At 41.0% G+C, this 25,778-nt stretch overlaps 1 protein-coding gene and 1 pseudogene across 2 annotated transcripts in view; one reads left to right on the forward strand and one right to left on the reverse strand.

The window, feature by feature from the left end:
• LOC146542229 (uncharacterized) overlaps nucleotides 1–25,778 on the forward strand; it is a 417,733-nt pseudogene that overhangs the window by 144,587 nt on the left and 247,368 nt on the right.
• LOC104915132 (contactin-associated protein-like 4) overlaps nucleotides 1–25,778 on the reverse strand; it is a 212,022-nt gene that overhangs the window by 30,619 nt on the left and 155,625 nt on the right. For both annotated transcript variants that reach the window (XR_014880595.1, XM_085213872.1), the window contains exons 13-16: nucleotides 20,720–20,917; nucleotides 14,007–14,163; nucleotides 12,352–12,479; nucleotides 1,105–1,275 (exon numbers count right to left, since the gene is read on the reverse strand). Coding sequence is in view for 1 of the 2 variants with exons in the window: in XM_085213872.1 (XP_085069998.1) it covers nucleotides 1,105–1,275; nucleotides 12,352–12,479; nucleotides 14,007–14,163; nucleotides 20,720–20,917 (654 nt within the window). In the remaining variant the exon portion in view is untranslated. The remainder of the gene's footprint in view (nucleotides 1–1,104; nucleotides 1,276–12,351; nucleotides 12,480–14,006; nucleotides 14,164–20,719; nucleotides 20,918–25,778) is intronic.

The raw sequence follows: 25,778 nt of genomic DNA on the forward strand, positions 1-25,778 counted from the left end.
ATATATAATTCTGTCTCCAGAATAAACAGTCCTGCACATAAAAAAGAATAGTTTTTAAAGTTCCCTCAAAGAATTATGACTTTTTCTGGAAGTGAAGAAATGTCTTTGAGTTCGATAAACTGTAATAAAGTTTTAAATTGTTATTCAAATCCTGAAATAACAGGCAATTTCAGCTTTCTCTTATGCCTTGTTAGTCACAAGTCATGTAAAAACCACAATACGTAATACTTTGCAACAACTGAAGGAATGTGACAAATGACATGAGTTTGTCTGCATACTATTACCATAAAGAGTTATGATACCTTGCCCACTGTCCAGATAAATTTATTTCTTAGAAGCATTTTTTTTTTTAAAGTTTCCATTATTTTGAGTTTGGAAAGGCATCAAAAATGTCATGGAGGAACGTTGTCATTGCTTCAGAGAATCCCCACTGAAGTGCTGACCTAGCATATTTTCTGTATTGCATGGACCTGAGATTATTATTCTAGTGTGTTTTCACCTATTCACAGAACTTTAACAGAAAGCAGTTAATGGTAAACAAGTTAAAAACACTAATAAAAATAAGGTAACTTCAGAATATGATTTGAGACTGAAAAAGAAAAAAATCATTAGAGAATATTCTATAATTAAACTGGAAACAAATCAAAACAGAAGGCGCTTTTCTGCTATTTTTAGTAATAACCCAACTAGTTAACACTGGTAAAAAAATAAATAAATAAATAAATAATAGATAACAAATTTAATTGTTTAATACAGATACACTAATATTTATAACGTAATATTTTGTATGATTAATGTGCACTATACATCTATATATTTATATAATTTATATAATGGTCTAGAAAATCTTTGAAGTTGATCAGTGAGAAAATGAGACATGAGGATAAAAGCAAAGGGACAAAACAAAATGATATGGGGAGAAATGACAAAGCTACATCAGGAGTAATAACAGTAGTAAAACTAAAGAATGTATTTTAAATACTCCCCCTATTAGTTAATTCTTATATATTCAAACTAAAATTTAAATTAAAATAATAATAATATTAGTAATATTAATAATAGTAATTAAAAACAAATCCAAAAACTTTCAATGTTGCTACTTACAGTATAACTCTATCCTTATGAAGTCTTGAATTCCCAGGTTTTCTAAAAACATCCCAGAGGAAGCAGTAGTTTTGAAGAAAAACGATACATCTGCGCTGAATTCTCCATGGAAAGTAGGGAAATGCAGATAAGACATTTCTGTATTGAAGGATGCTGAATTCCAAAATGTTCCTGGTTGTCAAAATGAAAGATGAAATGATATATACAATGTTGTCCTATATTACCAGTATACGTTTTGTAACCGTTTAAGTAAAGGAAGGTGCCCATGTCTAAGAAGGATTTTCACTGTTCAGAGCACATATTCACAAAACAATGAGTCAACACAAGAAGTTAAAGTGCTCTGTTCTGGCAACCAGAATTCAGTTAATGAGAAATTAAATGCTTGGAATCTCAGTTAGGGCCTGATATATCTTTTCTGGGTACAAACATGTTAAATGGTTTTGAATGAAGAACTATCAGTCTTGAATAGCTTGTATAAATGTCAATATCTGTCAATATCTGGAAAAGGTAAACAGAACATTACTTTGGATTTTACTGAAAAGCATTTACAGAATAAAGCTGTGATCAGCATGGGTTCATAAAGGGAAAGTCCTGTATGAGTTATCTCTTTCAACAATAAAGCTTAGCAGATGGTGAATATTCCCAAGTTTTGGTAAGGTCTTTGATAGTATTCATTACTATATCTTTACTATATCTAGGTAAATTGTCCAACTGTGAGACAGTTACCTGACACACTGGATGGTGAACTGACCAAGCTCAAAGTTTCATACTGAATTGAGAAATATATAGTTGGTAATCAGTCTCTCATCATATGATCCCCAGAACTCAGTTCTGAAACCAGTTCCTTCCCCTTCCCCTTTCCTTTCTCCTTACCCTTCTCCCTCTCTGTTCCCCTTTCCCTTTCCCTTCCACTTTTCCCTCCGCTTCCCCCTTCCCTTCCCTATCCCCATCCCGCTCCCCCTCCCCCTTCCAGTTCCCCTCCAATTCCCACTTCGCCTTCCCCTTCCCCCTCTGCTTCACCTGTTCCTACCCCCTTCCTTTTCACCTTCCTAAAAGGAAGAACAACTGATGAAACCTACCTGAAATTCTGCAAGGCCTTTTATATGGCCTCACATCATATTGTTGTATTTAAATTAGCAATATACAGATTTGATGGGTGGACTATTCAATGGACAAGTAATTGGTTAAATGGTCACTACCAGAGTGTTGTGGTTAAATGATCTTTATCCAGGAGAACAACAGTGATGAGTAGTGTTGCTCTGTCTTGGAACCAATGTTCTTTGCCATTTATAGCAATGATCTGAGTAGCAGGATTGAGTACATTCTCAGCAAGTTTGCTAATGACACTAAGTGGAGTGGTGCAATTGATACAAAAAAAGGAAGGGATGTCATTCAAAGGGACCTGGACAAGAGTGAGAAACCGGCCCACAAGAACCTACTGAGGTTCAGCAAGGACAAGTGCAAGATGCTGAGCCTTGGTCAGGGCAACCCCAGATTTATGTACAAACCAAGAGAAGAATTCCTAGAAAGCAGTCCTGTGAAGAAGGACTTGCAGGTTCTGGTGGATTAAAAGCTCAATGCAAGGCAATGGTGTGCCCTTGCAGGCCAGAAAGCCTACTTTATCCTACCCAAAAGTAGAACAGTGAGCAGAGTGAGGGAGGTGATAGTCCTCCTCTGCTCTGCCCCTCTGGGGTTCATCTGGAGTACTGCATTCAGACTAGGGTCTCTGGCTGTTGGATTGGATCCAGAGGAGAGCCATGAAGATGATCAGAAGGCTGGAGCACTTAACCTATGAAGAAAGACTAAGAAAGCTGGGCTTATTCAGCTTGCAGAAGAGAAGGCTCTGGGCCAATCTCATTGTGGTGTTCCAGAACTTAAAGAGAGCTTATACGCAGAAGGTAGACCAACATTTTACAAGGTCTAACAGTGATAGGACAAGGGAGAATGGTTTTAAACCAAAAGAGGAATGATACCAATATTAGGACAAAACTCTTTATTTACAGGGTGGTGAGACACTGGCACTGGTTGCTCAGAGAAGTAGATTCCTCATCCCTAGAGGTGCTAAAGGTCAGGTTGGATGGTCTCCATCAGGCAACAAGCTTGCCTCAGGAAGACTGTGGCAACCCATACAGAAGTCCAAGAATGTGGCTCTACAGGTATCCAGCTGCAGGGAGTCCCTGAGCCTGCTGCTATCGGACGAGGGCAGCAGGAATTCCACCTACATGAGGTGTGAGCAGCTGGAAGCTCCTCCTGGTGAGGAGGTGGAGAGATTAAGGAGTGTTTGGGTGTGTGAGTGGGAGTTTGACAGATGGAATAATTCTCTTCCATACTTGAGAGAAAGGCGCCAGGGTGATATTCCCCAAACTGTGGTGGACCCCCTGCCCTGATGCTATTGGGTAGAGAGGAGGGAATCTGAGAGATGGGGAGAGATGAAAGACAGTTCAGCTCTGCATCATGGGCAAGCTCCTTCTCTACCTACCTTCTCTACCTACCTCACTGCCCCAGGTGCCTATTAAGTAATAGGTTTGAGGCACTAAACATTGAAGGGGAGATGAGCAAGGAGGTGAGAGGTTTCCCTAAGATGTTGCCAAGAGCAAGGTAGTTGACTCTGCATCTCCAGTCTGCCTCTGCCTGGAAAGACTGAAAAGTCGTCATTGTAGGCAATTTCTTTATCAGGGGAATGATGGGTCCCATATGCAGAAGTTTTCTGCCTCCCTGGCCTCTGGGTCAAGCATGTAACAAGAAAACTCCCAGTTCTGGTTCACTCCTCCAATTACTACCTATTACTCATTCAGGCAGGGGGGGGATGAAATAGGGAAGCCTGAAAACTATTAAAAAAGACTTCAGGGTTTTACAGCAATTGGTTGAGGGAGTGGGAGCATAAGTGATATTTTCTTCTATCCACTTGGAGCAGTGAGGAATATAGTGTGGGCCAAATAATGAATAAGTGGCTTAGAGGCTGGTGCCACTACAGGAACTTTGAATTCTTTAATCACAGAATCACAGAATTGTAGGGGTTGGAAGGGACCTCTAGAGATCATCGAGTCCAACCCCCCTGCCAAAGCAGGTTCCCTACGCCAGGTCGCACAGGTAGGCATCCAGGCGAGACTTGAATATCTCCAGAGAAGGAGACTCCACAACCTCCCTGGGCAGCCTGTTCCAGTGCTCCGTCACCCTCACCGTGAAGAAGTTCTTACGCACATTCGTGCGAAACTTCCTATGCTGCAGCTTATGTCCGTTTCCCCTCGTCCTGTCTCCACGTACCACTGAAAAGAGACTGGCCTCACCACTATGGCCGCCACACCTCAGATATTTATAAACCTGGATCAGATCCCCTCTCAGTCGTTTTTTCTCAAAGCTAAACAGACCCAGTTCACTTAGCCTTTCTCCATAGGGGAGATGCTCCAGGCCCTTCACCATCTTTGTGGCCCTCCGCTGGACTCTTTCCAAGAGATCCCTGTCTTTTTTGTACTGGGGAGCCCAGAACTGGACACAGTACTCCAGATGAGGCCTTACCAGGGCACAGTAGAGGCGGAGGATCACCTCCCTCGACCTGCTGGCTACTCTCTTTTTAATGCACCCCAGAATGCCATTGGCCTTTTTGGCCACAAGGGCACTCTGCTGGGTCGTGGCCAACCTGTCGTCCACCAGGACGTCCAGGTCCCTCTCTGCAGAGCTCCTCTCCAGCAGCTCATCCCCCAGCCTGTATTGGTGCATGCAATTAGTCCTCCCTAGGTGTAAGACCCTACACTTGCTTTTGTTGAACCTCATCCGGTTTCTTACTGCCCAGCTCTCCAGCTTGTCCAAGACTTGCTGAATGGCAGCACAGCCTTCAGGCGTGTCAGCCAATCCTCCCAACTTCGTATCATCAGCAAACTTGCTGAGGGTGGCCACTATCCCCTCATCAAGGTCATTGATGAAGATATTGAACAAGACTGGGCCCAGCACAGACCCCTGGGGGACACCACTGGTTACAGGTCTCCAGCCAGACTCTGCACCACCAACGACGACCCTCTGCGCTCTGCCAGTCAGCCAGTTCTCAACCCACCTCACTGTCCACTCGTCTATCCCACACTTCCTCAGCTTTGTTATAAGGATGTTGTGGGAGTCTCAAATGCCTTTCTAAAATCAAGGAAGATTACATCTACCGCTCTTCCCCCATCCACCCAGCATGTGACAGCATCATAGAAGGCCACCAGGTTGGTCAAGCAAGACCTCCCCTTGGTGAACCCATGCTGACTACTCCTGATAACCTCCTTTTCTCCCAGTTGTCTGGAGATGGTATCCAGCACAAGCTGTTCCATCACCTTTCCAGGGACGGAGGTGAGGCTGACAGACCTATAATTACCTAGATCTTCCTCCTTGCCCTTTTTGAAGACCGGAGTGACATTGGCTATCCTCCAGTCTTCAGGGACCTCCCCTGTTATCCAAGACCTCTCAAAAATGATGGAGAGTGGTTCGGCAATGACCTCCGCCAGCTCCCTCAGCACCTGTGGATGCAACCCATCAGGTCCCATGGACTTGTGGACCTTAGTACTGCCTAGGTGCTCACGTACGTCCTCTTTCCTGACTAAAGGGAAGTCTCCCATTTCTCAGACCCTCTCACTAACCTCCAGGGTGTGGGAAACCTGCAGGAGAGCTTTTTCACTGAAGACGGAAGTAAAGAAGGCATTCAGTATCTCTGCCTTCTCAGCATCCCCCGTTACGAGGACCCCCCCCTCACTTAGTAAGGGGCCCACATTCTCCCTAGTTTTCCTTTTGCTGTTAACATACTTGAAGAAGCTTTTTTTATTATCCTTTATCACTTTAGCCAGATTCAATTCCAGATGGGCTTTAGCTTTCCTCGTTGCATCCCTGCAGGCCCTGACTACATTCCTATATTCTTCCCAAGTGATCAGACCCTTTTTCCACATTTCATGGACCTTCTTCTTTCTTTTGAGCTTGCACATGAGCTCCTTGCTCATCCACACAGGTCTCCTGCCACATTTTCCTGATTTCTTGCTCACAGGGACGCACCGATCCTGAGCTTGGAAGAAGAGCTGTTTAAATGCTGACCAGCTTTCAGAGGCCCCCTTACCTTCTAACACCCGAGCCCATGGGATAGCTCCAAGTAGGTCCCGGAAGAGATCGAAGTTGGCTCTCCTAAAGTCCAGGCTAGCAATCCTACTTATTGCTTTGCTTCTTCCACTCAGGATCTTGAACTCCACCATCTCATGATCACTACAACCCAAACTGCCCCCAACCTTTACTTCCTTAACAAGTCCATCCCTGTTGGTGAGAATAAGGTCCAGTAACACCCCTCCCCGCGTCGGTTCCTCCACCACCTGCATCAGAAAGTTGTCTTCAACACACTGCAAGAACCGTCTGGACCGTGAGTGCCTGGCCATGTTGGTCGTCCAGCAAATATCTGGATAATTGAAGTCCCCCATAAGCACCAGTGCCTGGAAACGTGACACTACATCCAGTTGCTTATGGAAGGCCTCATCAGCCTCCTCATCCTGATCAGGGGGCCTGTAGTACACACCCACAACAGTGTCACCCTTACCAGCCTGCCCCTTGATTCTCACCCATAAGCTCTCCACTGCTACATCACTCTCCCCCAAGTGAAGTTCAATACCTTCTAGCTGCTCTCTCACATAAAGAGCAACTCCACCACCCTGCCTAGCCAGCCGATCTTTCCTAAAAAGCACATAGCCCTCCATGACAACATTCCAGTCATGCGAGCTGTCCTACCACGTCTCCGTGATTGCAATGAGATCATGACCTTGCGACTGCACGCAGAACTCCAGCTCTTCCTGTTTATTTCCCATGCTATGCACATTAGTATACAGACACGTAAGAGAAGCAGCATCCCTCCACCCCTCTCCAAGCCTTTGAACTCCACTGTCTCCACCCATCAAGTTCTGTTTGGAGCCTCGAACTACCCCCCTCAGTCCCAGCGGTCCTCATTTTGTCCCCTTCCCCCTTCATACCTAGTTTAAACACCTGTCACCAGTTCCTTGGCTAGAACCCTCTTTCCCCATGGAGACAGGCTGCTTCCATTTGCAGCCATCATGCCAGGTGCCGCGTAAATTGCCCCATGATCAAAAAAAACAAAACTCCTGCGTTCGCACCAACTCCTAAGCCATTTGCTCAAGAGATGGGTTTTTAGGCTCATCCCACTATCGTTTCCTGTCACTGAAGGTACAGATGTAATAACCACCTGCACACCTGTTCCTTCAACTACCCGCCCCAGTTCCCTGAAGTCATCTTTGATAGCCTTCAGGCTTTTCTCACCAACTTCTTCACTGCCAGCCTGTACTATCAATAGTGGATAGTAGTCAGAAGTGCAGATCAGTCTGGGAAGTCTCCTAGCGATGTCTCTGACCCATGCCCCAGGGAGGTAGCACACCTCTCTGTGGGTAGGGTAGGGCCGGCATATAGGACCTTCGGTTCCTTGCAGCAGGGAGTCGCCTATGACAACCACCCCTCTGTCCTTCTGGGTGGAGGAAGTCTTGAGGCGCAGGGTTGACCGCTTCCCCCGAGGCACCCTCAAGGGTGGGCCTCCTTCCACACCTGCACACACCTCTCCCTCGGGTTCCAGGGCCTCAAATCTATTCCGCATAGGCACCTGGGGAGCCGAGCATGGTCTGGGGGGACGCCTACAACACCAAGTCGGTATTTGTTTCCACCCGTCCTTCTCTCTCAAATAGCTTTGCTCTGCTCAGCAACAACAGGGCAGAGGCTCCGCCACTGAGCAGTGGATATCACCTTGCCCTTTTGGGAGAGAGTTACAGTAGTTTTGACCCACACCCCCTAGTTCTTCATAAGTATTGTGAGGGGAAGGAGCAGACTGAGGGCTCACTGTATCAGGAGCACAGTCTGTCTGCCGATTCCTCTCTTTCACCTGTTTGCAAGGTGACAGGGGGCCACATGCTCCATAGGGAGCCTCAATTGCATGCCAGTATCTCGGGGCCGATAGGGCCTGGCACCGCCAGTCAATTTCTTTTTCACAGTCCTTGATGGTCCTCAACCTCTCCACCTCTTCCCTCAGGCAGGCCATCAGACTGAGAAGGTCATTTACCTGGTCGCACCTTACACAGGTGCTGCCTCCATCGCCTGGCACTTCAAGGGCCAGACTCTGGCACTCGTTGCAGCCAGCAACCTGAACGCTAGCGTGCTGTTTTGGGACCTCAGTCTGGGTCTCCATACTCTTCTTGGCTACAGGCTTCCTCTTACGTGTGCAGAGGACCTCTGCCTGGGTCTCCACATGTTTCCTGGCAGTAGCCTTCTGCCGGGACGCAGCCATGGCAATCCAGCAGACCCACTAGCACCAGCACAATCAGAGTAGCATTACCAAGTGTGACTAACAGCTCCGCCCCATTACTGATAGTGCTGGATCTGCCCTCGCTTTTAGCAGGTCATTGATAGGTGCAACTGCACTTATCACCCTCTTCACAGTGACAAAACTCCTCCTCCCCATCTGTGTGGGCAGTGGAACGCCAATGCCCTCTTCAAAGCTCTTATTAGAGGGGGGGGAGGAAGGCAGGGACGGAGATCCGCAACCCTGGCAACGCCCCCACCACGTGAGTCGCTCTCGCGAGAGGTGCTGGGCTGCTCCGATGCCTCGGGAATCCCTGGATGAGGGAAAAACCGAGAGAATCCTCTATGCACCCCGCGATCCGCCTCCTCAGCTCTGCCTGGGGCAGCTCTGAAGCAGCAAACCTCGCCGATCAAAAGGGTCTCTTCCGGATTTGCGCCCGTTTAAATCTCCCGCTGCTACTCTGGCAATGCCCCCGCCACGTGAGCTGCTCTTGCGAGAGGTGCCAATCATGGGGTGATTTACTTGGCACTTGGCCTAATGGCTGCAAACATGTGTCATTTGTCTCTAAGAGGGAAATGGATCTTGGCCCATGAGCTGGCAGGGCTCATTGAGAGGGCTTTAAACTAGTTGGAGTCAAAGGACAATAACTTTCTGGTTCAAGTATTGGATAGACCAACCAGAGTTTGATCTGCTGCATCTGTTCACCCATGCAGAGGAGATCATTAAAGGCATTAAGACTGGAGGCAGTCTACACTGCAGCGACCATACTCTGGTTGAGTTTGTGATCTTGATGAATGTGGGTCTGCCAAAAAGTGAAGTTAGGACCCAAAACTTTGGGAGAGCAAACTTCAGGCTAGGAAGCCGTCCTTAGAGACAAGGGAGTGGAAGAAAGCTAGATAAAACTTAAGGATGCCTTTCTGAGAGTCCAACAGCTCTCCATCCCTCAAAATAAGGAATTGGGCAGGGGAGACAAGATGGTTTGACAAAGACCTTCTTGTAAGACTGAGGGAAAAGAAGGGATTGTACCAGCTGTACAAGGGAGTGTCACCAAGGGAGAACACAGGGATGCTGTCCAGATTTGCAGAGATGGGATTAGGAAAACCAAAGCACAGATGGAACTGAACTTGATGGGGGATGTTAAAAACAACAAGAAGAGATTCTATAGGCATGTTGGCCAGAAGAGGAAGGCCAAAGAGAGCGTGCCTCCTTTGATAAATGAGAAAGGAGAACTGGATACAACAGATATGGAGAAGGCTGATGTACTAAGTGAGATTTTTGCCTCATTCTTCACCAGCAGCCAGGAGTTTTGTATTTCTCACATCCCTGAAGCTCATATCCCTGAGTCTCTAGGTGACAACTGGGGGAGGAATTTCTCCCACCTCCCCCACCATAAGGGCAGACCAAGACTGAGACTGCCTCGTGAGACTGAATGTATACAAGTCTATGGGGCCAGATGACATGCATTCCAGGGTCCTAAATAGCTGGTTGATGTGGTTGCTGAGACAATCTCCATCATATTTGAAAAGTCATGGCTGTTGGGCAAAGTGCCTGGGGAGTGGAGAAAAGGGAAACATCATTCCTATTTACAAGAAAGGGAGGAAGGAGGATCTAGAGAACTACAGGCTGGTGAGCCTGGGAAGATCGTGGAACAGATCCTCCTAGATGATGTGTTAAATCACAAGCAAGTGATCTGAGACAGCCAGCATGGCTTTTCCAAGGGGAAGTCTTCTTGAGGCCTTCTGAGATGGAGTGATGATATCAGTGGACAAAGGGAAGTGACCAGTGTCATCTACCTAGACTTGTGCAAGGCTTTTGACACTGTCCTCCACCACATCATTATCTGTAAATTGGAAAGATATGGATGTGAGGGGTGGACTGCGTGGTGGATAAAAAATTGGTTGGAAGGCAATAGACAAAGGGTTGTGACAAATGGCCCCATGTCTAGATGGAAGATGGTGACAAGCAATGTCGTGGGGTTGGTGCTCTTCAACATAGAATCATAGAATTGCTTAGGTTGAAAAGACCATAAAGATCATCAAGTCCAACCACAACCTAACCATACTACCCTAACTCTCACAACCGTCTGCTAAATTATGTCCCTGAGCATCACATCCAAACGGATTTTAAACACATTCAGGGATGGTGATTCAACCCCTTCCCAATGGTGCCTATTCCAGTTCTTAACAACCCCTTCTGTAAAGAAGCTTTTCCTGATATTCAACCTAAACATCCCCTGGTGCAACTTGAGGCTATTTCCCCTCATCCTGTCACCTGTCACCAGTGAGAAGAGACTAACTTGACTCTCGCTGTAATCACCTTTCACATATCTGAAGAGAGCAATAAGGCCTTCCATCAGCCTTCTCTTCCCCAAACTCAACAGCCCCGGGTCCTTCAGTAGCTCCTCATAGGGCATACTCTCCAAGACCTTCACGTGCCCTGTTGTCCTTCTTTAGACCTGCTCCAGCACCTCAATGTCCTTACTGTATGGAGATGCCCAAAACTGAACACAGTACACATCTTATTCCGATCTGAATTATCCCAAGCTTCTTTCTCCTAACCCCATGATTTCATAATTCTCTGATATGATTGTCATGGTTTCATGATTTTTGGTTATCAGTATTCCACATCATAACATCATGCAATGCACTGGGGGTTTGACTGCTGATGCTCAAGTTCCGGGTGCCTGTCCAGAAGAGAAGAAGAGCTACATTTCCCCAGGGGGCTTTGCGGTCAGCGAGGAGATATAACTCCCGGCAAGGTCACCTGATGCTCTCTTCTTTGCCTGCGCTAATTCGCTTGCACTTCTCCGTCTGCGCTTCTCTGCCTGCGCTTCTTCATCGGCTCAACTGGACTGCACTTCTCATCTCAGCGTTGTGGTGAGGCCAATCCACCTTCCAGACACACTCTCTCTCTCTCTCTCTCATTATATTTTGCTGATACTATATTTAGTAAATTAGTTTGTTTCACCTCAGATTGTTGCTGCTGTTTTCAATTATTTTGGGGTCCCCTATTTTCCTTTTCTGGGGGCGCAGATCCAAGGATCCCTCCGCCCTTCTAGTCATGGAACTGGACCGAATCAGCCCGTAAACCATTGACAGTGATTTAGAAGTAATCAGTTCAAAAATTTATGCTGTAGAAGAGAAATGAAACACCTAACAGTTTTTTTTTTTTTTTTTTTTTTTTCCCCCCCCCATGTCTCCTAAAGTTTCACGAGAAGAGAAGATTAGAATGCACTTCTTCAGGACAAATCTTCCTAATTACACTCACAAGTCAGAGGAATGAAATTGAAGATGATTCTATATTGAAATAAATGCATACTAATTTGTTAACATATGTAATAATAATTTGCTAATACATGTAGTCTCCTGAGTAAGTTTAAAAGTACAGATCAGTATTTTTTACTGATGTTTATTTATTTTTAATCAGAAAAGTTAAATAAATTTGGCAAAGGGGAAAATAAAAGCAAGCATAGAACAAAAATAACCACAAAATATGATGAAAGAAGAATATCACAAAAAATAAATAAATAAAAGTAGTAATTTATGAATCACTGTGAAGCATTTCAGGCAAATAAATAAGGATTAATGATTATTTTAATCCCTTACTATATACCAATTCAACGCTTTATTTGAGATCTTCTGTATGATGTTTTTTCCTCTTCTAAATTTTGATTAGAAGTAGTAGACATATATAATATGTACGGTAATAAATGTCATATAATGTATACTATACTAACTATGCCCTATGCTGATTTTCATCATGTATCCTCAAAAAATATTTCTTTATAATTCTACTTTTGATTTGAATTGGCCACTTCGTTTTGTCTTTTTCTTTTCATAGAACTTTTACAAAGTCATGGCCTAGGCTGTTTAACAAATGATTTTTAAAACTTATTATAGACAAAATCTGTTGTTATTAAGAAAAACTCTGTAATTGTTACTTACTGTCACCACGACAAAGCAAAGGCCCCAGTCTGAAAGCTGCTTCAGAATTTGGTCTGTCAGTGTCTGTGACCACAATTTCAGTTACTGGTAGATGATCCTTATAGGAAAGGAATCCAGTATCACTAGTCCTGAAAAGGTAAAATGAAAGCTCTTTAAGTATCTCTGTGATTCTGACAAACGTTTCAATATTACTGACACATTGTTGAAGAAAAATATATAATTACATTTATAAATTCTGAAGGAAAAAGAAAGTTAAATGTCTTGACATAACTTTCCAGCAAGTTTAACATGTTTTTGTTTTTGTATTTTTTCATTTCTGGGAAAAAAAAAAAAAAAAAAAGTCAAATAGAAAAATATGAAATCATGTTGAGTGTACAGGAAAAGAAGTCTACTTCAAATAAGTAACATACAGAAAAGGAAATAAGAATCCCAGTGTTCTGAGCCTACGCTTAGAACTGCTAATTTCAGATAGTACTCCTTATTTCATGTCTTTTGTTAACTTAGTGTCAGAACTGACCTACTAAATTTCAGAAAATACCAGTGCAGGGTGAAAGATTTCTTCTCAAGATCTCATGGAAACAATCTTTAGAATGCTCTGGAGTATTCTAGAAAGTTCAATTTGTCCATTAGATCAATTTCTATCTGAATCATCCTTCAGTATTCAAGGCAAAGTCAGAGACAAGTGTGTAAACTGAGAGAGGATAGTTCATCTGGAAATCACACTGGTTAGGGGTTAATCAACAAAATTAACCAAGAGAATAGGAAGAGATTCCCTCCTTAGGCTCAATGAACTCAGTTATTTAGCTGAGGAAGTGTTGGATAGTTGGGTGGATGGTGAGGTGTGTTAAGAACTGGCTGATGTCTGAGCTCCAAGGGTTGTGAATGGCGGTACAGAGTCTGGTTGGAGACCTGTGACTAGCAGTGTTCCCCAGGGATTGGTGCTGGGTCTGGTCTTGGTCATGGGTGACCTTAATGAGGAGATAGTGTCCACCCTCAATAAATACACTGATGATACAAAGCTGGGAGGAGAGGCTGACACACCAGAAGGCTGTGCTGCCATTCAGTAAGACCTGGACAGACTGGAGAGCTGGACAACAGTAAGGCTAGTTCAGATCCTCTTTCAGTAGAAAATCTATGTCTTGGAAATACTTAAATTTTCTTAGAATAATTGGAATAATGTATAAGTTCTGCTGATAATTAGAGTGTCCAAGTTTAATAACAAAAAAAAAAAAAAAAAAAGTTGAAAAGAATAAAGTTTGAAGTGTAGTTAAAAATGATGTTTAAGATTCCCTAGAATTTCTAGCTTCCCCCTCCCCAAATCTGTCAGCTTTAATTGTTTTCAGTATTCTATAAACAAATGACTAGTCATACAGAGAAGAATCAACACCTTAAAATATGTTTACTTGAAAATTAGAAAAACTCCTGTTAAAATAAATCTTAACCCAATCCAGAATTCAAATTGAAGGAACTAAAAAGAACTAAAAATAACACATATTACTTGTAATTGTCTAACAGTGTTATCTTAAAGAAACAGATGACACTATGTTAATTTAAATTTACAATGGTCTTGGTGTTCAGAATCTGCAAAGGCCTGTGTTTCTTTATTTGCATTCCAGGACAAAGTGTTATGAATAAACAGCAATTGAAAAAATCACCATTCATTTCTGTCGGCATTGCAGTTACAATAATGCTGGGAATCAATGCATCTTCCTTCCAAGCCACAAGCGCATTTTTGAACAGCAGGCAAAGAACCTCCCCAGTAAGTCTGTATTTCGTTGGTCCTTCCAATCCACCAGCTCAGCGGCAACCCATCTAAAAGATAGGAAAATATCAGTTCCCAGGTTTATATACTACTCCTCCCACTTTTTTTTTTTTTTTTTAATACAATTATTCAAAATTCTAAGAGGAGGAAAATTATTCTTCAAATGTAAAGACTTTAAAGAACAACTTAAAAAAAATAAAAAAAATTAAAAAAGTTATCACCTTTACCTGGCAAGCCAATACTCATTCTAATACCTCACTATGAGGTAGCAAACAATTGTCACAAGCCCTTGCTTGTTTACTAGAGAATAGAACTCACAGTCCCTAGCTTAGCCAGTCATTATATTAGAATCATTTATACTAAACAGTCAATTTATATATTTTATTTAAAAATGATCTGTGAAGAAGGAGGTAACATCACTCTAAAAAACTAAGTATATTTATATTAAAAAGATCAATTTTACATCATGGAACTACCAGGAATCAAATCAAAGGAATTATAGAAAATGCAGAAATGGACTTATCCTACTAACAAGAGCTCAGAGTAGTACTCACATCTGTGATACACAGTGAACAAGTGAATAGAACTATTACACAGTGTTTATCAAATTACCCAAAGTCAGATGTTAAATCACATGTTGCAGATTCAGAATTTATATACTTAGAGACAGCAAAAATTATGTTAATGTCTTGGTCACTTGAGAAAATTGGCATTTCATAAAGATAAAGAGTATTTCCCCTTATGTATTTGACAGTGTTTTTTATAATAAAGTGACAAAACTGCATGTTTCCTTAATTTTAAAGTCCTGTAGATCAAGATTAAAGAGCTGTCAAGCAAGACTGGTAAAATACACAGCACAGAAAATGTCTAAAATGTATAAAGCATAAAGACAAATCATCTAAATGAGAGAGGAGGTTAAAAGTTGCAACACATTAATGTCAGGACATGAGAAAATGTCCAGTAGTGTTACACTGTAGTTTTCTATAGAAACAATTCTTTTTGCTGTTGTTGAAGCCCAGAAAAAATCAGCAGAAGGCCACAGGATAAACTCAAATTAATCTTAGTTTCAGCTTTGCTTACAAGTGCCACTGTTTATTAAACTTCACTTTTAGATAACAGCTCTGTTATACTGACAATCTCTTAGCTTGCAAAGATATTAACTGTACTCATTATCATATGACTGTTGGCTCAGCAGGCCAAAGAAAGAGTGCAAACTATTTCCAGAAAAGTCAAACTTGCATAAAGCATTGATGTCCAATATCAGTTTTGTATCAGCATTTGTATTTGCAAGCCTTCACAGAAAGAAGAAAATCTGATGACAGTTTATAAATAATTCATCAGGCAGCCCTTTAAAAGGCTTCCAGCAAAAAGGGCTGTAAAAAATTGATGTGTTTCTGCTGTTTCAACAGTATCTCTTAGCTTTATATTGTAGTCATGAACTAATATTCCCAGTTTTTTAATTAGGATATATTTGAAAGCTAGTCTTTGTTGTCTGTTCATGTAAAACTATGAGAAGTTTTTATTTACAGAAATGCTGCATCTTCATACTTATTAGCACAGATTGATATCCTTCCAGCAAAAAGGGCTGTAAAAAATTGATGTGTTTCTGCTGTTTCAACAGCATCTTTTAGCTTTATATTGTAGTCATGAACTAATATTCACAGTTTTTTACATTAGGATATATTTGAAAGCTTGTCTTTGTTGTCTGTTCATGTAAAACTCTGAGAAGTTTTATTTACAGAAATGCTGCACCTTCATACTTATTAGTACAGATTGTCATCCCTGTTTTGCTACTAAATATTGCCTAAGCAATGTATGTTAATAAAAGGGGCTAGAGATTTCTTAATAACAGCCATTTAGATTTATTAACAAGCAACATCTTTAATGACATAGTTTACATGTACTGTCAGGATGACTGAATATTATATATTATTAAAAAACAGATGGTAAAGAATTAATATCTGTAATGTATGTGTCTAAAAATGTCTCATGTGATAATAATCAAATTTTGTATTTGTCAGGTACAGCTTGTGGAGATTATAGATCACAAAATTGGGAGGGTTCTTTGTAGGAACTTTGATAGTACACATATTTGCATTTCAAATTCTGCTATTTCATTGAGGTCATAATAAATGAAACAGAACAGATTTATTTGCAGTAAAATGTGATCTGAATTTTTTTTCAGTGTTTGCTTTTGCTATAAGCTATATGCAATTGCCGTTTGTTTTTCTGTTTTGCAGTGCTAACTATAAAATAATACAAAGAAGGAAGACTTTATAAAGCTAAACTTCAGATACAAATGGATGAAATAACAATTAAGTCAGAAAGTTATTATTTAAAGTATTCCAGTTACATCATTTTGCCTTCCAGAAATTCCCTCATTTTTAAAAAATGTATGTATTTTCTGAACAGAATTCTTATTCAGATACATGAGCTTTTCATAGTAGGCTGAAAATTTTCACAAGTTCAGCTATAATTCATAGTTAGAAGTGGAAGAACAAAAAAACACCTGATTTATCTTCTGAATGTGTGAGATTACAATTTTGTGTCACACTGTAACCCTAAATGTTTGTTCAAATGCATAACTGGAACAAGAAGAAAAATGCGTATTTCATATAAAAGTAGGTGCAAAGAGTATTTCACAGCTCTCAGAAGCACAGAACTATATTTTCCAGTAGCAATTTTAAATATCAAATCATTACTCTTTGGATAGGATAAGTAATTTGCTCTCTTCTTCCTGTTTTTTTCAACTGAAAAATAAATTAAAAAATTCTCTTATTTGGTGGTATGATCTTAAAATTTTCAAAAGATGCTGGATTTGCTCTTCCTGAAGTCAGTCAGTTGTAAATTTATACTGTCAGAAAGAAAAGTATAGCAGCTGAAAGATTTGAGAAGTAGTTCCACAGCCTCAGAGAAAAAGTTTAGGGTTTACATTTTGTAGTCAGCAGTTCAAAATATTTTTCAGACATAATAATAATAATAATAATAATAATAATAAAATAATTTAGGATATACAATATCACTAGTTAATTTAGACTAATTTAGATCTTCAGATACCTGAAAGGTGACTGCAGTGAGAGCAAGGTTGGTCTCTTCTCACGGGTGACAGGTGACAGGATGAGGGGAAATGGCCTCAAGTTGTGCCAGGGTTTAGGTTGGATATCTGGAAAAACTTCCTTACAGAAAGGATTGATAGGCACTGGAACAGGCTCCTCAGGGAGGTGGTTGAGTCACCATCCATGAATGTATTTAACAACCATCTGGATGTGGTGCTCAGGGACATGATTTAGCAAAAGGTTGTTAGTGTTAGTGTTGTAAGGGTAGGTTGTGGCTGGACTTGATCATAAGAGTCCTTTCCTGAGAAATGATTCTATGATCATTTAGAACTCTAAATGTTAGACAGTTTAGCAGAACTGACTAGTTGCATTCTTTTTTATATTTTTAACAAATCCTGCATTTCTGTGCTATCTCAATAGATTTCAAAAATAAGTAAGAAATAAGAAGTCTTGTTTCCCTGAGTTTTTTCCTGCTTTCTTCTCTGAGTTTTTGTTTGTTCTTCCCCATGATTTCCAAATTGAACCGGATTTAGTTTTTCCTTGTAATTTACTCTGTGAATTACAATAGCCAAAATTATAAAATACCTAGTCAGCACAATCTTGAAACCCTCTGCTGGGTTTAAATCAAGCTTTCAAATACCTAACCAAGACCTGAATCATGAATATACAGGTAAAGCAAAGGCTCAGTGCAGTAGGCTCTTCTCTTATGCCGCAAAGGCATCAATAAATAAAATAAATGCTAGTCTAAGAAGTTCTAGTGATGTCCATAATATAGGCAAGGATGAGACATATATAAAGGAAGAATTGAAAAGAACCAAAGATTTTTCAACTCTGAGGCCTCTGCTTTCTAGAAAACAATGTCAAGAAATCAATTTGAGAATTTTGATTTTCTGATAAACTAATATAAAAAAAATTGGCTTAGTTTTTAAAAACTCAGCTAATAATATGCTTTTATGTCCATGTTCTTGTTACTCAGTACTTAAAATGTTTTTTCACAGTACAATCTGTTTACATCAACTGCATGTCAATGAGCATTAAGACTTGAGGAGACTATATAACTTAATTATTTAAGTACATCAGAAAGCCACTCTTTTCTCTCTCTCGCTCTCCTTTTTTTTTTTTTTTTCTTTTCTTTCTTGTTAGGTAAGTCATTTGTGATCAATTATTGACTATTTTTCTTTTTTGACTTATGACTGTTTATATTGGACAGTGGAAACTTAATATTATCAGTGCTTCGTGTCATGCATAATATGTACGATGTATTAAAAAACATTATGCAGAAAAAACTGATATCAATGTAATGATTTGTGTTCTTTTAACAAGGTATTTCTTCAGTAAAATTTAATAACCCCAGGAAAGCAGACTAACAGAGGCTCTGTTAATAAGGTTGTCTGTTGATCTAACAGACTAACAATAGAAATTGACTTTGAGATCACTTGATATTGTGAGCAAAGATGATTAAAAACTAGAGGTGAAATCAGAAAGACAAAAGCCCAGTTTGAATTTAACCTGGCCACTGGGGTGAAAAGAAATTCTTTTATAAATACATTAACAGTAAGAGGAGGACAAAGGAGAATATCCACTCTTCGCTGGATGAGGCTGGGAATGTGACCACTGAGGGTAAGGAAAAGGCGGAGGTTCTGAATGCCTTCTTTACGTCTGTCTTTAAAAGTCAGACCAGTTATCCTCAGGATACTCCTCTCTCTGACCTGGTAATCTCAGCTGGGGAGCACACTAACTCCCCTGTGATTCTGGAAGAAACAGTCAGAGACCTACTACTCCAACTGGACTGCCACAAGTCTATGGGGCCAGATGAGATCCACCCAAGAGTGCTGAGGGAACTGGCGGAGGTGATAGCCGAGCTGTTTTCCATCATCTATCAGCACTCCTTGTTGACTGGTGAGGTCCCAGAAGACTGGAGGCTTGCCAATGTGACTCCCATTTACAAAAAAGGTCGTAAGGAGGATCCAGGGAACTACAGGCCTGTTAGCCTGACCTCGGTGCCAGGGAAGGTTATGGAGCAGATTGTCTTGAGGGAAATCATGCAGCATGTGCGGGATGACCAGGGGATCAGGCCTAGCCAGCATGGGTTCATGAAGGGCAGGTCCTGTTTGACCAATCTGATCTCTTTCTATGATCTAGTGACCCATCTGGTGGATGAGGGAAAGGCTGTTGATGTGGTCTACCTAGACTTCAGCAAAGCCTTTGACACTGTCTCCCACGGTATTCTCCTGCAGAAGCTGGCAGCCCGAGGCTTGGATGGGTACACTCTTGGCTGGGTAAGGAGCTGGCTAGAGGGCCGGGCTCAGAGAGTGGTGGTGAATGGAGTTAAATCCAGCTGGTAACCGGTCACAAGTGGTGTTCCCCAGGGGTCGGTGCTGGGGCCTGTCCTCTTCAATGTCTTTATTGATGACCTGGATGAGGGCATCGAGTGCACCCTCAGTAAATTCGCAGATGACACCAAATTGGCTGGAAGTGTGGATCTGCCTGGGGGTAGTGAGGCCATACAGAGGGATCTGGATAGGCTGGAGAGCTGGGCTGAAGCCAATGGGATGAGGTTCAACAGGACCAAATGCCGGGTCCTGCACTTCAGTTACAACAACCCCAGGCGACGCTACAGGCTTGGGGTGGTGTGGCTGGAGGACTGCGTAGAGGAAATGGACCTGGGGGTATTGATTGATGCTCAGCTGAACATGAGCCAGCACTGTGCCTGGGTGGCCAAGAAAGCCAATGGCATCCTGGCTTGCATCAGAAACAGTGTTGCCTGCAGGAGCAGAGAGGTGATTGTTCCCCTGTACTCAGCACTAGTGAGGCTGCACCTTGAGTACTGTGTCCAGTTTTGGGCCCCTCACTGCAAGAAAGACATTGAGGCCCTGGAACATGTTCAGAGGAGGGCAACAAAGCTGGTGAGGGGTCTAGAACACAGGCCATATGAGGAGCAGCTGAAGGAGCTGGGAATGTTCAGCCTGGAGAAGAGGAGGCTCAGGGAAGACCTTATTGCTCTCTTCAACTACCTGAAGGGAGGTTGTAGTGAGCTGGGGGTCGGCCTCTTCTCTCGTGTAACTGGTGATAGAACCAGAGAGAATGGTTTCAAGCTACGGCAGGGGAGATTCAAGCTGGACATTAGGAAGTATTACTTTTCAGAAAGGGTGGTCAGGCACTGGAATGGACTGCCCAGGGAGGTACCGGAGTCACCAACCCTGGGGGTGTTCAAGGAAAGACTGGATGTTGTGTTGAGGGACATGGTTTAGTGGGAGTTATTGGTAATAGGTGAACGGTTGGACTGGATGATCTTTTAGGTCTTTTCCAACCTTGGTGATTCTATGATTCTATGATTCTACCCTTCCTATTTTCTTTTTCAAGTATCTTTGGCAATTTACAAAACTCTGAGTACTAGATCTATGATGTTGTTCAAACTTTACTGTAGCAAAATGACATAACCATAGTTAAAAAAAAAGAAAGAAAGAAAGAAAGAAAGAAAGAAAAAAAAAGTTTGACAGTGAAAGAAAGTACATGGTATAATGTCATACTATTTGTGTGTTTTACTCACCTGGCTTATCTAAAAGCCTTGACTTTTTGCAGTGGTAAGATATCTCCTGTTCACAGTGTTCTGCATGGTTAATTGTAGCCTGAAGCTGGTTTAGGCTGGCAGAATACTTGAAAAATGCAGCATGGGGATTCTCTCGATTAGCACTTTTGATTCTGGTTAAGTTGGTGTTGTTGTGTTGTATTATTGTCCACGTTGTATCTTTCAAAACATGGATGAAAAGTAATAAAGAATGCAAAGTAATTGAATAAATAAGGAAATAAAACAGAAGGGACAATGAAATTACATCAATCTGTAAATCAAATTCTTTGATCAAGAAAAAGATTCTTTTGAGCATGTGAAACACAGACATAAACCATGGAGCAAAAATGTAACAAGTTAATCATAGTTTCTATTTATAAGTAAGTTACCATATCATGACTGTTGCTTGTTAAGTTGAGGAAGAAAGCAGTAAATGAAGAAACATAAGAAATTATCTCTGAAATAGTTTGGTTTGTAAATTGCAATGAAATAATAAAAACAAGCAATGGTTACTATAGCTACTTTTTCCCAGGCTTTAATTTTCTATTAAATAACACAAAATTATATCTTAGATTATAATAACATTGTATTCATTATTGTAATTTACTTTTTTTTTTTTTTTCTGTATAAGAAAATTACGTGTGTTTTTGCATTGCATGAAGAAGTAAAAGTAGCTTGCAGACACTGCATTTACTACTCAGGTCAAATGAACACGATTCTTTTCTAGCCACCTGAAATCAAATAATAATGTTTATCTGAAGTACTCTTCAAGATATGTATTTAGTCAAGAACTAAAATACTCAGGTCAAGACATTTATAGTTCAATAGAAGGATGCTTCCAAATAGCTGGTTTATTTAAGGCAACAACCCGTGTATGGTCACTTGACTCAGTATTGTAACATGATGAAGTACTAGTTCAGAAATGAGAGCTTCATTTTCTTAAAAAAATCCACACACAACTCTTAAGCTAATGTTTGCCTTAGATACTGCTTAGTAAGGCGCACTCTTCTTCACTGCACTGCATGGCTTTAAGATTTGTTTAAAGTGGGAAAGTACCAAAATATTTTTTTTCTAGAAACTATTGAACTGAGTCTGCAAAATACATCTGTCATGAACCTTTAGCAAATATTCAGTACTCTGGACATTATTTTTGAGAAAAATATCTTCCAGAGTAATGTTCTTTTATTAAAAGAAAATACTTGCATATGAATATATATTATTCAAGTGTTTGAATAGCTAGCAATAAATTACATTTTTATAAAAGATGTGCATTAAAATATGCAGTCTGTTGTGACACAGACTTTCTCCAACTTGAAGCCATCTTACTACTCTGAGCAAACAAGGAGTTAACTGGCTTTTCAGTTAAGTTGATACTTTTTTTTTTTTCCCTTAAACGTCTTCTTTCAACTTTCTACAACATTTGATGAGAGCATTTTTAATTGCAAAATCTTACCATGCAGAAAACACTATACAACATAAGCAACATAAACTAAAACTAACACCTGTGAAGATTTTATCTTAAAAGCTGTCAGAAACTATAAGCTGACTACTAAACTAAATTCCTGCTAGCTTGGACTCACTTTGAGAAACCAGTCTATTGAGGTCAGATGGTGTTTACTGGGAGATGGAAATAGAAACTTTTATCAGTTTAAAGCCAAAGTGACTAATGGTTGCCTGTAGATAGCAAAAATGCAAAATGAGGATTATGTGGATAAACAAGGAGATTGGCCAAACTCAAACACAGAAAGAAATCTGACAGCAAGAACAAATAACTTGAGAGGAATATTGAAACATTGTTTAGCAACCAATGATCAAGCAAGAAAAATTAAATCTCAGAATTTAAACTGGCTAATGACCTTGTTGGCAGCAAGAATGGTTTTTACAAGTACTTCATAGGAAAAAAAGAAGAGTAGGGAAAATGGGTGCCCTCTACTGATGGAAACTGGAGAACTAATTACCAAGGAAAGTGAAAATTATGAATTACAGAACCCTTTATTTTCCTCAGCCTTCATGGAAAGAGCTTTAGCCACACTGCCACACTGACCAATTTGCAAACTCCAAAGGTAGGAACTGGGAGAAAGAAGTGCCACCCATTATAGAAGATCAGGCTTAAGACCATTTAAGAAACCTTAAGATTCCTTAAATGTGAGCCTGAGAAATGCATCTAACGGCCTCAAGGGAAATCGTAGATTAAGTTGTTAAACCACTGCCCATATGATTGGAAAAGTCATAGTAGTCTGATAAAATCCAGTGTCTAGAAAAGGGAAAGCATAAATCCCCTTACCAAAAAGGGAAATAAAAATAAAAGCTGGGGAACTATAGGCAGTTATTCTCACCTCTGTATCCAGCAAAATCACAGGCATATCCTTCTTAAAACTGTGCTAACTCACATGGGAAACACCAAAGGTGGTTAATGACAGCCAACACTTCAGCAAGAGTAAATTGTGCCAGACAAACCTGACAGACTTCTACAACAGGGTTACAGAAGTGGTACGTAAGAGAGGAGAAAATGACATCATCTTTCTGGACTGGTACAAAACATTTGATAATGTCGTGCATCATTATTGTCTCTAAAATCAACGCAGCTGGGAAAGCTGCCTTGAAGGAGTTGTGGTCAATGGTTTGATCTTCAGAAGATTTGGAGAATATCCCTTCCCTCAACTTTCTGGTCATATTTCTTTTGCTGTAAATTAAAACATGATTGACTAAGCTGGGTCTTTCAGTGATGATAAGAAGTGTCACTCAGGTTCTGTATTTGAAATGGTATTATTCAACGTCTCTTTTGGTTACATGGACAGTGGGATAGAGTTTGTAGGTTTGGAGATGTTTCCAAAACACTTTGGAGGGAAGGGATGCTATCCAGAGGGATCTTGACAAGCTTAAGAAGAATTTGTGAACCTACAGCATAACAAGGCTAAGTGCATGATCCTGCACTTTTTTTCAGAACAATCCCAATTATAAATACCAGATGATCAGAGAGTGGATTGAGAGCAGCCCTTATAAGAAGGATGTGGGGATGTCCATTGAATAAAAAGACAACATGAGCTGGAAATGCATGCTTGTAGACTAGGAAATCAATCAATCATATCCTGGGATTCATGAAAAGAAGCATGACCAATGTGTTGAGGGAAGTGATTCTGCTCTTACACTCTGCTCTCATGACAAATCTCCTGATGAGATTCAGGAGATTAATTCAGTTCTGGTGCCCCAAGCATAAGAATTTTGTGAAGCTATTAGAGTGAGTCCAGAGGAGGGCCATAATGATGATCAGTGGGCTGAAGCATCTATTCTATGAAGACAAGTTGAAAGATCTGGTGTTAATTCTGAAAAGACATGGTTCTGGAAGTTCTAATGTTAGTTAATCACAGAAACATAGAATCATAGAATAGCCCGGATCACCAAGCCTCAACCCCCCTGCCACATGCAAGGCCAACAATCTCCCCATTTAATATTAGACAAGGCTGCCCAGGGCCCCATCCAATCTGGCCTTGAACACCTCCTGGGACAGGGCATCCACAAGCTCTCTTGGTAGCCTGTTCCAGCACCTCACCATTCTCTCTGTAAAGAACTTCCCCTTGACATTCAGCCTAAATCTTCCCTCCCTCAACTTAAAAGCATTCCCCTTGTCCTGCTGTTATCTACCCTTTCAAAGAGTTGATTCCCCTCCTGTTTGTAGGCTCCCTTTAGGTACTGAAAGGCTGCAAAGATGTCAGCCTGCAGCCTTCTTTTCTCCAGGCTGAACAAGACTAGTTCCCTCAGCCTGTCTTCGTAGGGGAGGTTCTCCAGCCCTCTAATCATCTCTGTGTCCATCCTCTGGACCCTCTTCAACAGCTCCCTGTATTTCTTGTACTGAGGGCTCCAGACCTGGGTGCACTACTCCAGCTGGGGCCTCATGAGGACAGAGTAGAGAGGGACAATCACCTCTCTGTCCCTGCTGGCCACTCCTCGTCTGATGGAGCCCGGGATACCATTGGCCTTCAAATCTACAAGAGCACACAGCTGGCTGTGTTAGGTTTTTCATCCATTTGTTAGTTAATACAAATATCATTTAGAATGTTAGTGTTTTTAACTGTTCTACAAAATTGCATTTTATTTCATTTCTTATAGAACATTCTTGACAGACACTAAAAGATATTTAGAGTAAGAAAAGCACGCATTGACATTTAAAGTGCAAATGTTCTTCAGGAGACATCAAGGAAACTTCAGGATGTGATTCCTATTCTGAAAATAATATTCTGAAAGGAATTTTATGCAATTTTTTTTTTCACTACTTACATGATTTTGGGCAAATTTTTATATATTAATTATATACTCACACATTTGAATTGCCAAATCACAGCCTGAACTCATGTGAGCTTATGGAGCAGAGGGAGCTTTGATCCACCCTTCCTCTCTCCCTTCCCATCTTAGCAGTGCTTCCGGCAGTACTTCCTGGAGTGTATATGCACTCAGAGTGTGCATGGATCTCCTCCCACCATCTGGTGCAAGAGTTTGAACCAGAGAAGGCTGCATTCCTCAGCACACACTTTTTTCCAAACTTGTACTGGGAGGGGTGAATTAATTTCTCTTTCTTTTCTATCTTGTTCTATAGTGCCCTGTATCTCAAACAAAGACTCTGTCAATACTTTTGTTTCCTTTACAGCTCATGATATAATAAAGCAGGTTTCTGGAAATTTGTATATGAACACAAGTATGTTTAAAAGTTATTGTGGTCATAAAAAAATAAAGACAGGCAGATCATATGTCCATGTATTCAGACATTCAAATATATAAAGAAAAAGAAAAACTCATCAATGAAAATTGAGTCAATTTAACTGTAACTGTAGGCTTTTCAATCTGAAACTGGCCTCCAAGAACAAAAGTAGAGAAAGGCACATCCCTTTCAAGTGCCTCCCAAAAAAACTGCTGCAAGAAATGTAGACATCTGCCTTTCCTGTCCCCCAGGGGTTGGTACTGGGGCCCATCTTGTTTAATCTTGTTTATCTTTATTGATGACCTGGATGAGGGAATTGAGTGTACCCTCAGTAAGTTTGCAGATGAC

Source organism: Meleagris gallopavo, chromosome Z (assembly GCF_905368555.1).
Source record: "Meleagris gallopavo chromosome Z, MGAL_WU_HG_1.1, whole genome shotgun sequence".
Classification (NCBI taxonomy): domain Eukaryota; kingdom Metazoa; phylum Chordata; class Aves; order Galliformes; family Phasianidae; genus Meleagris; species Meleagris gallopavo.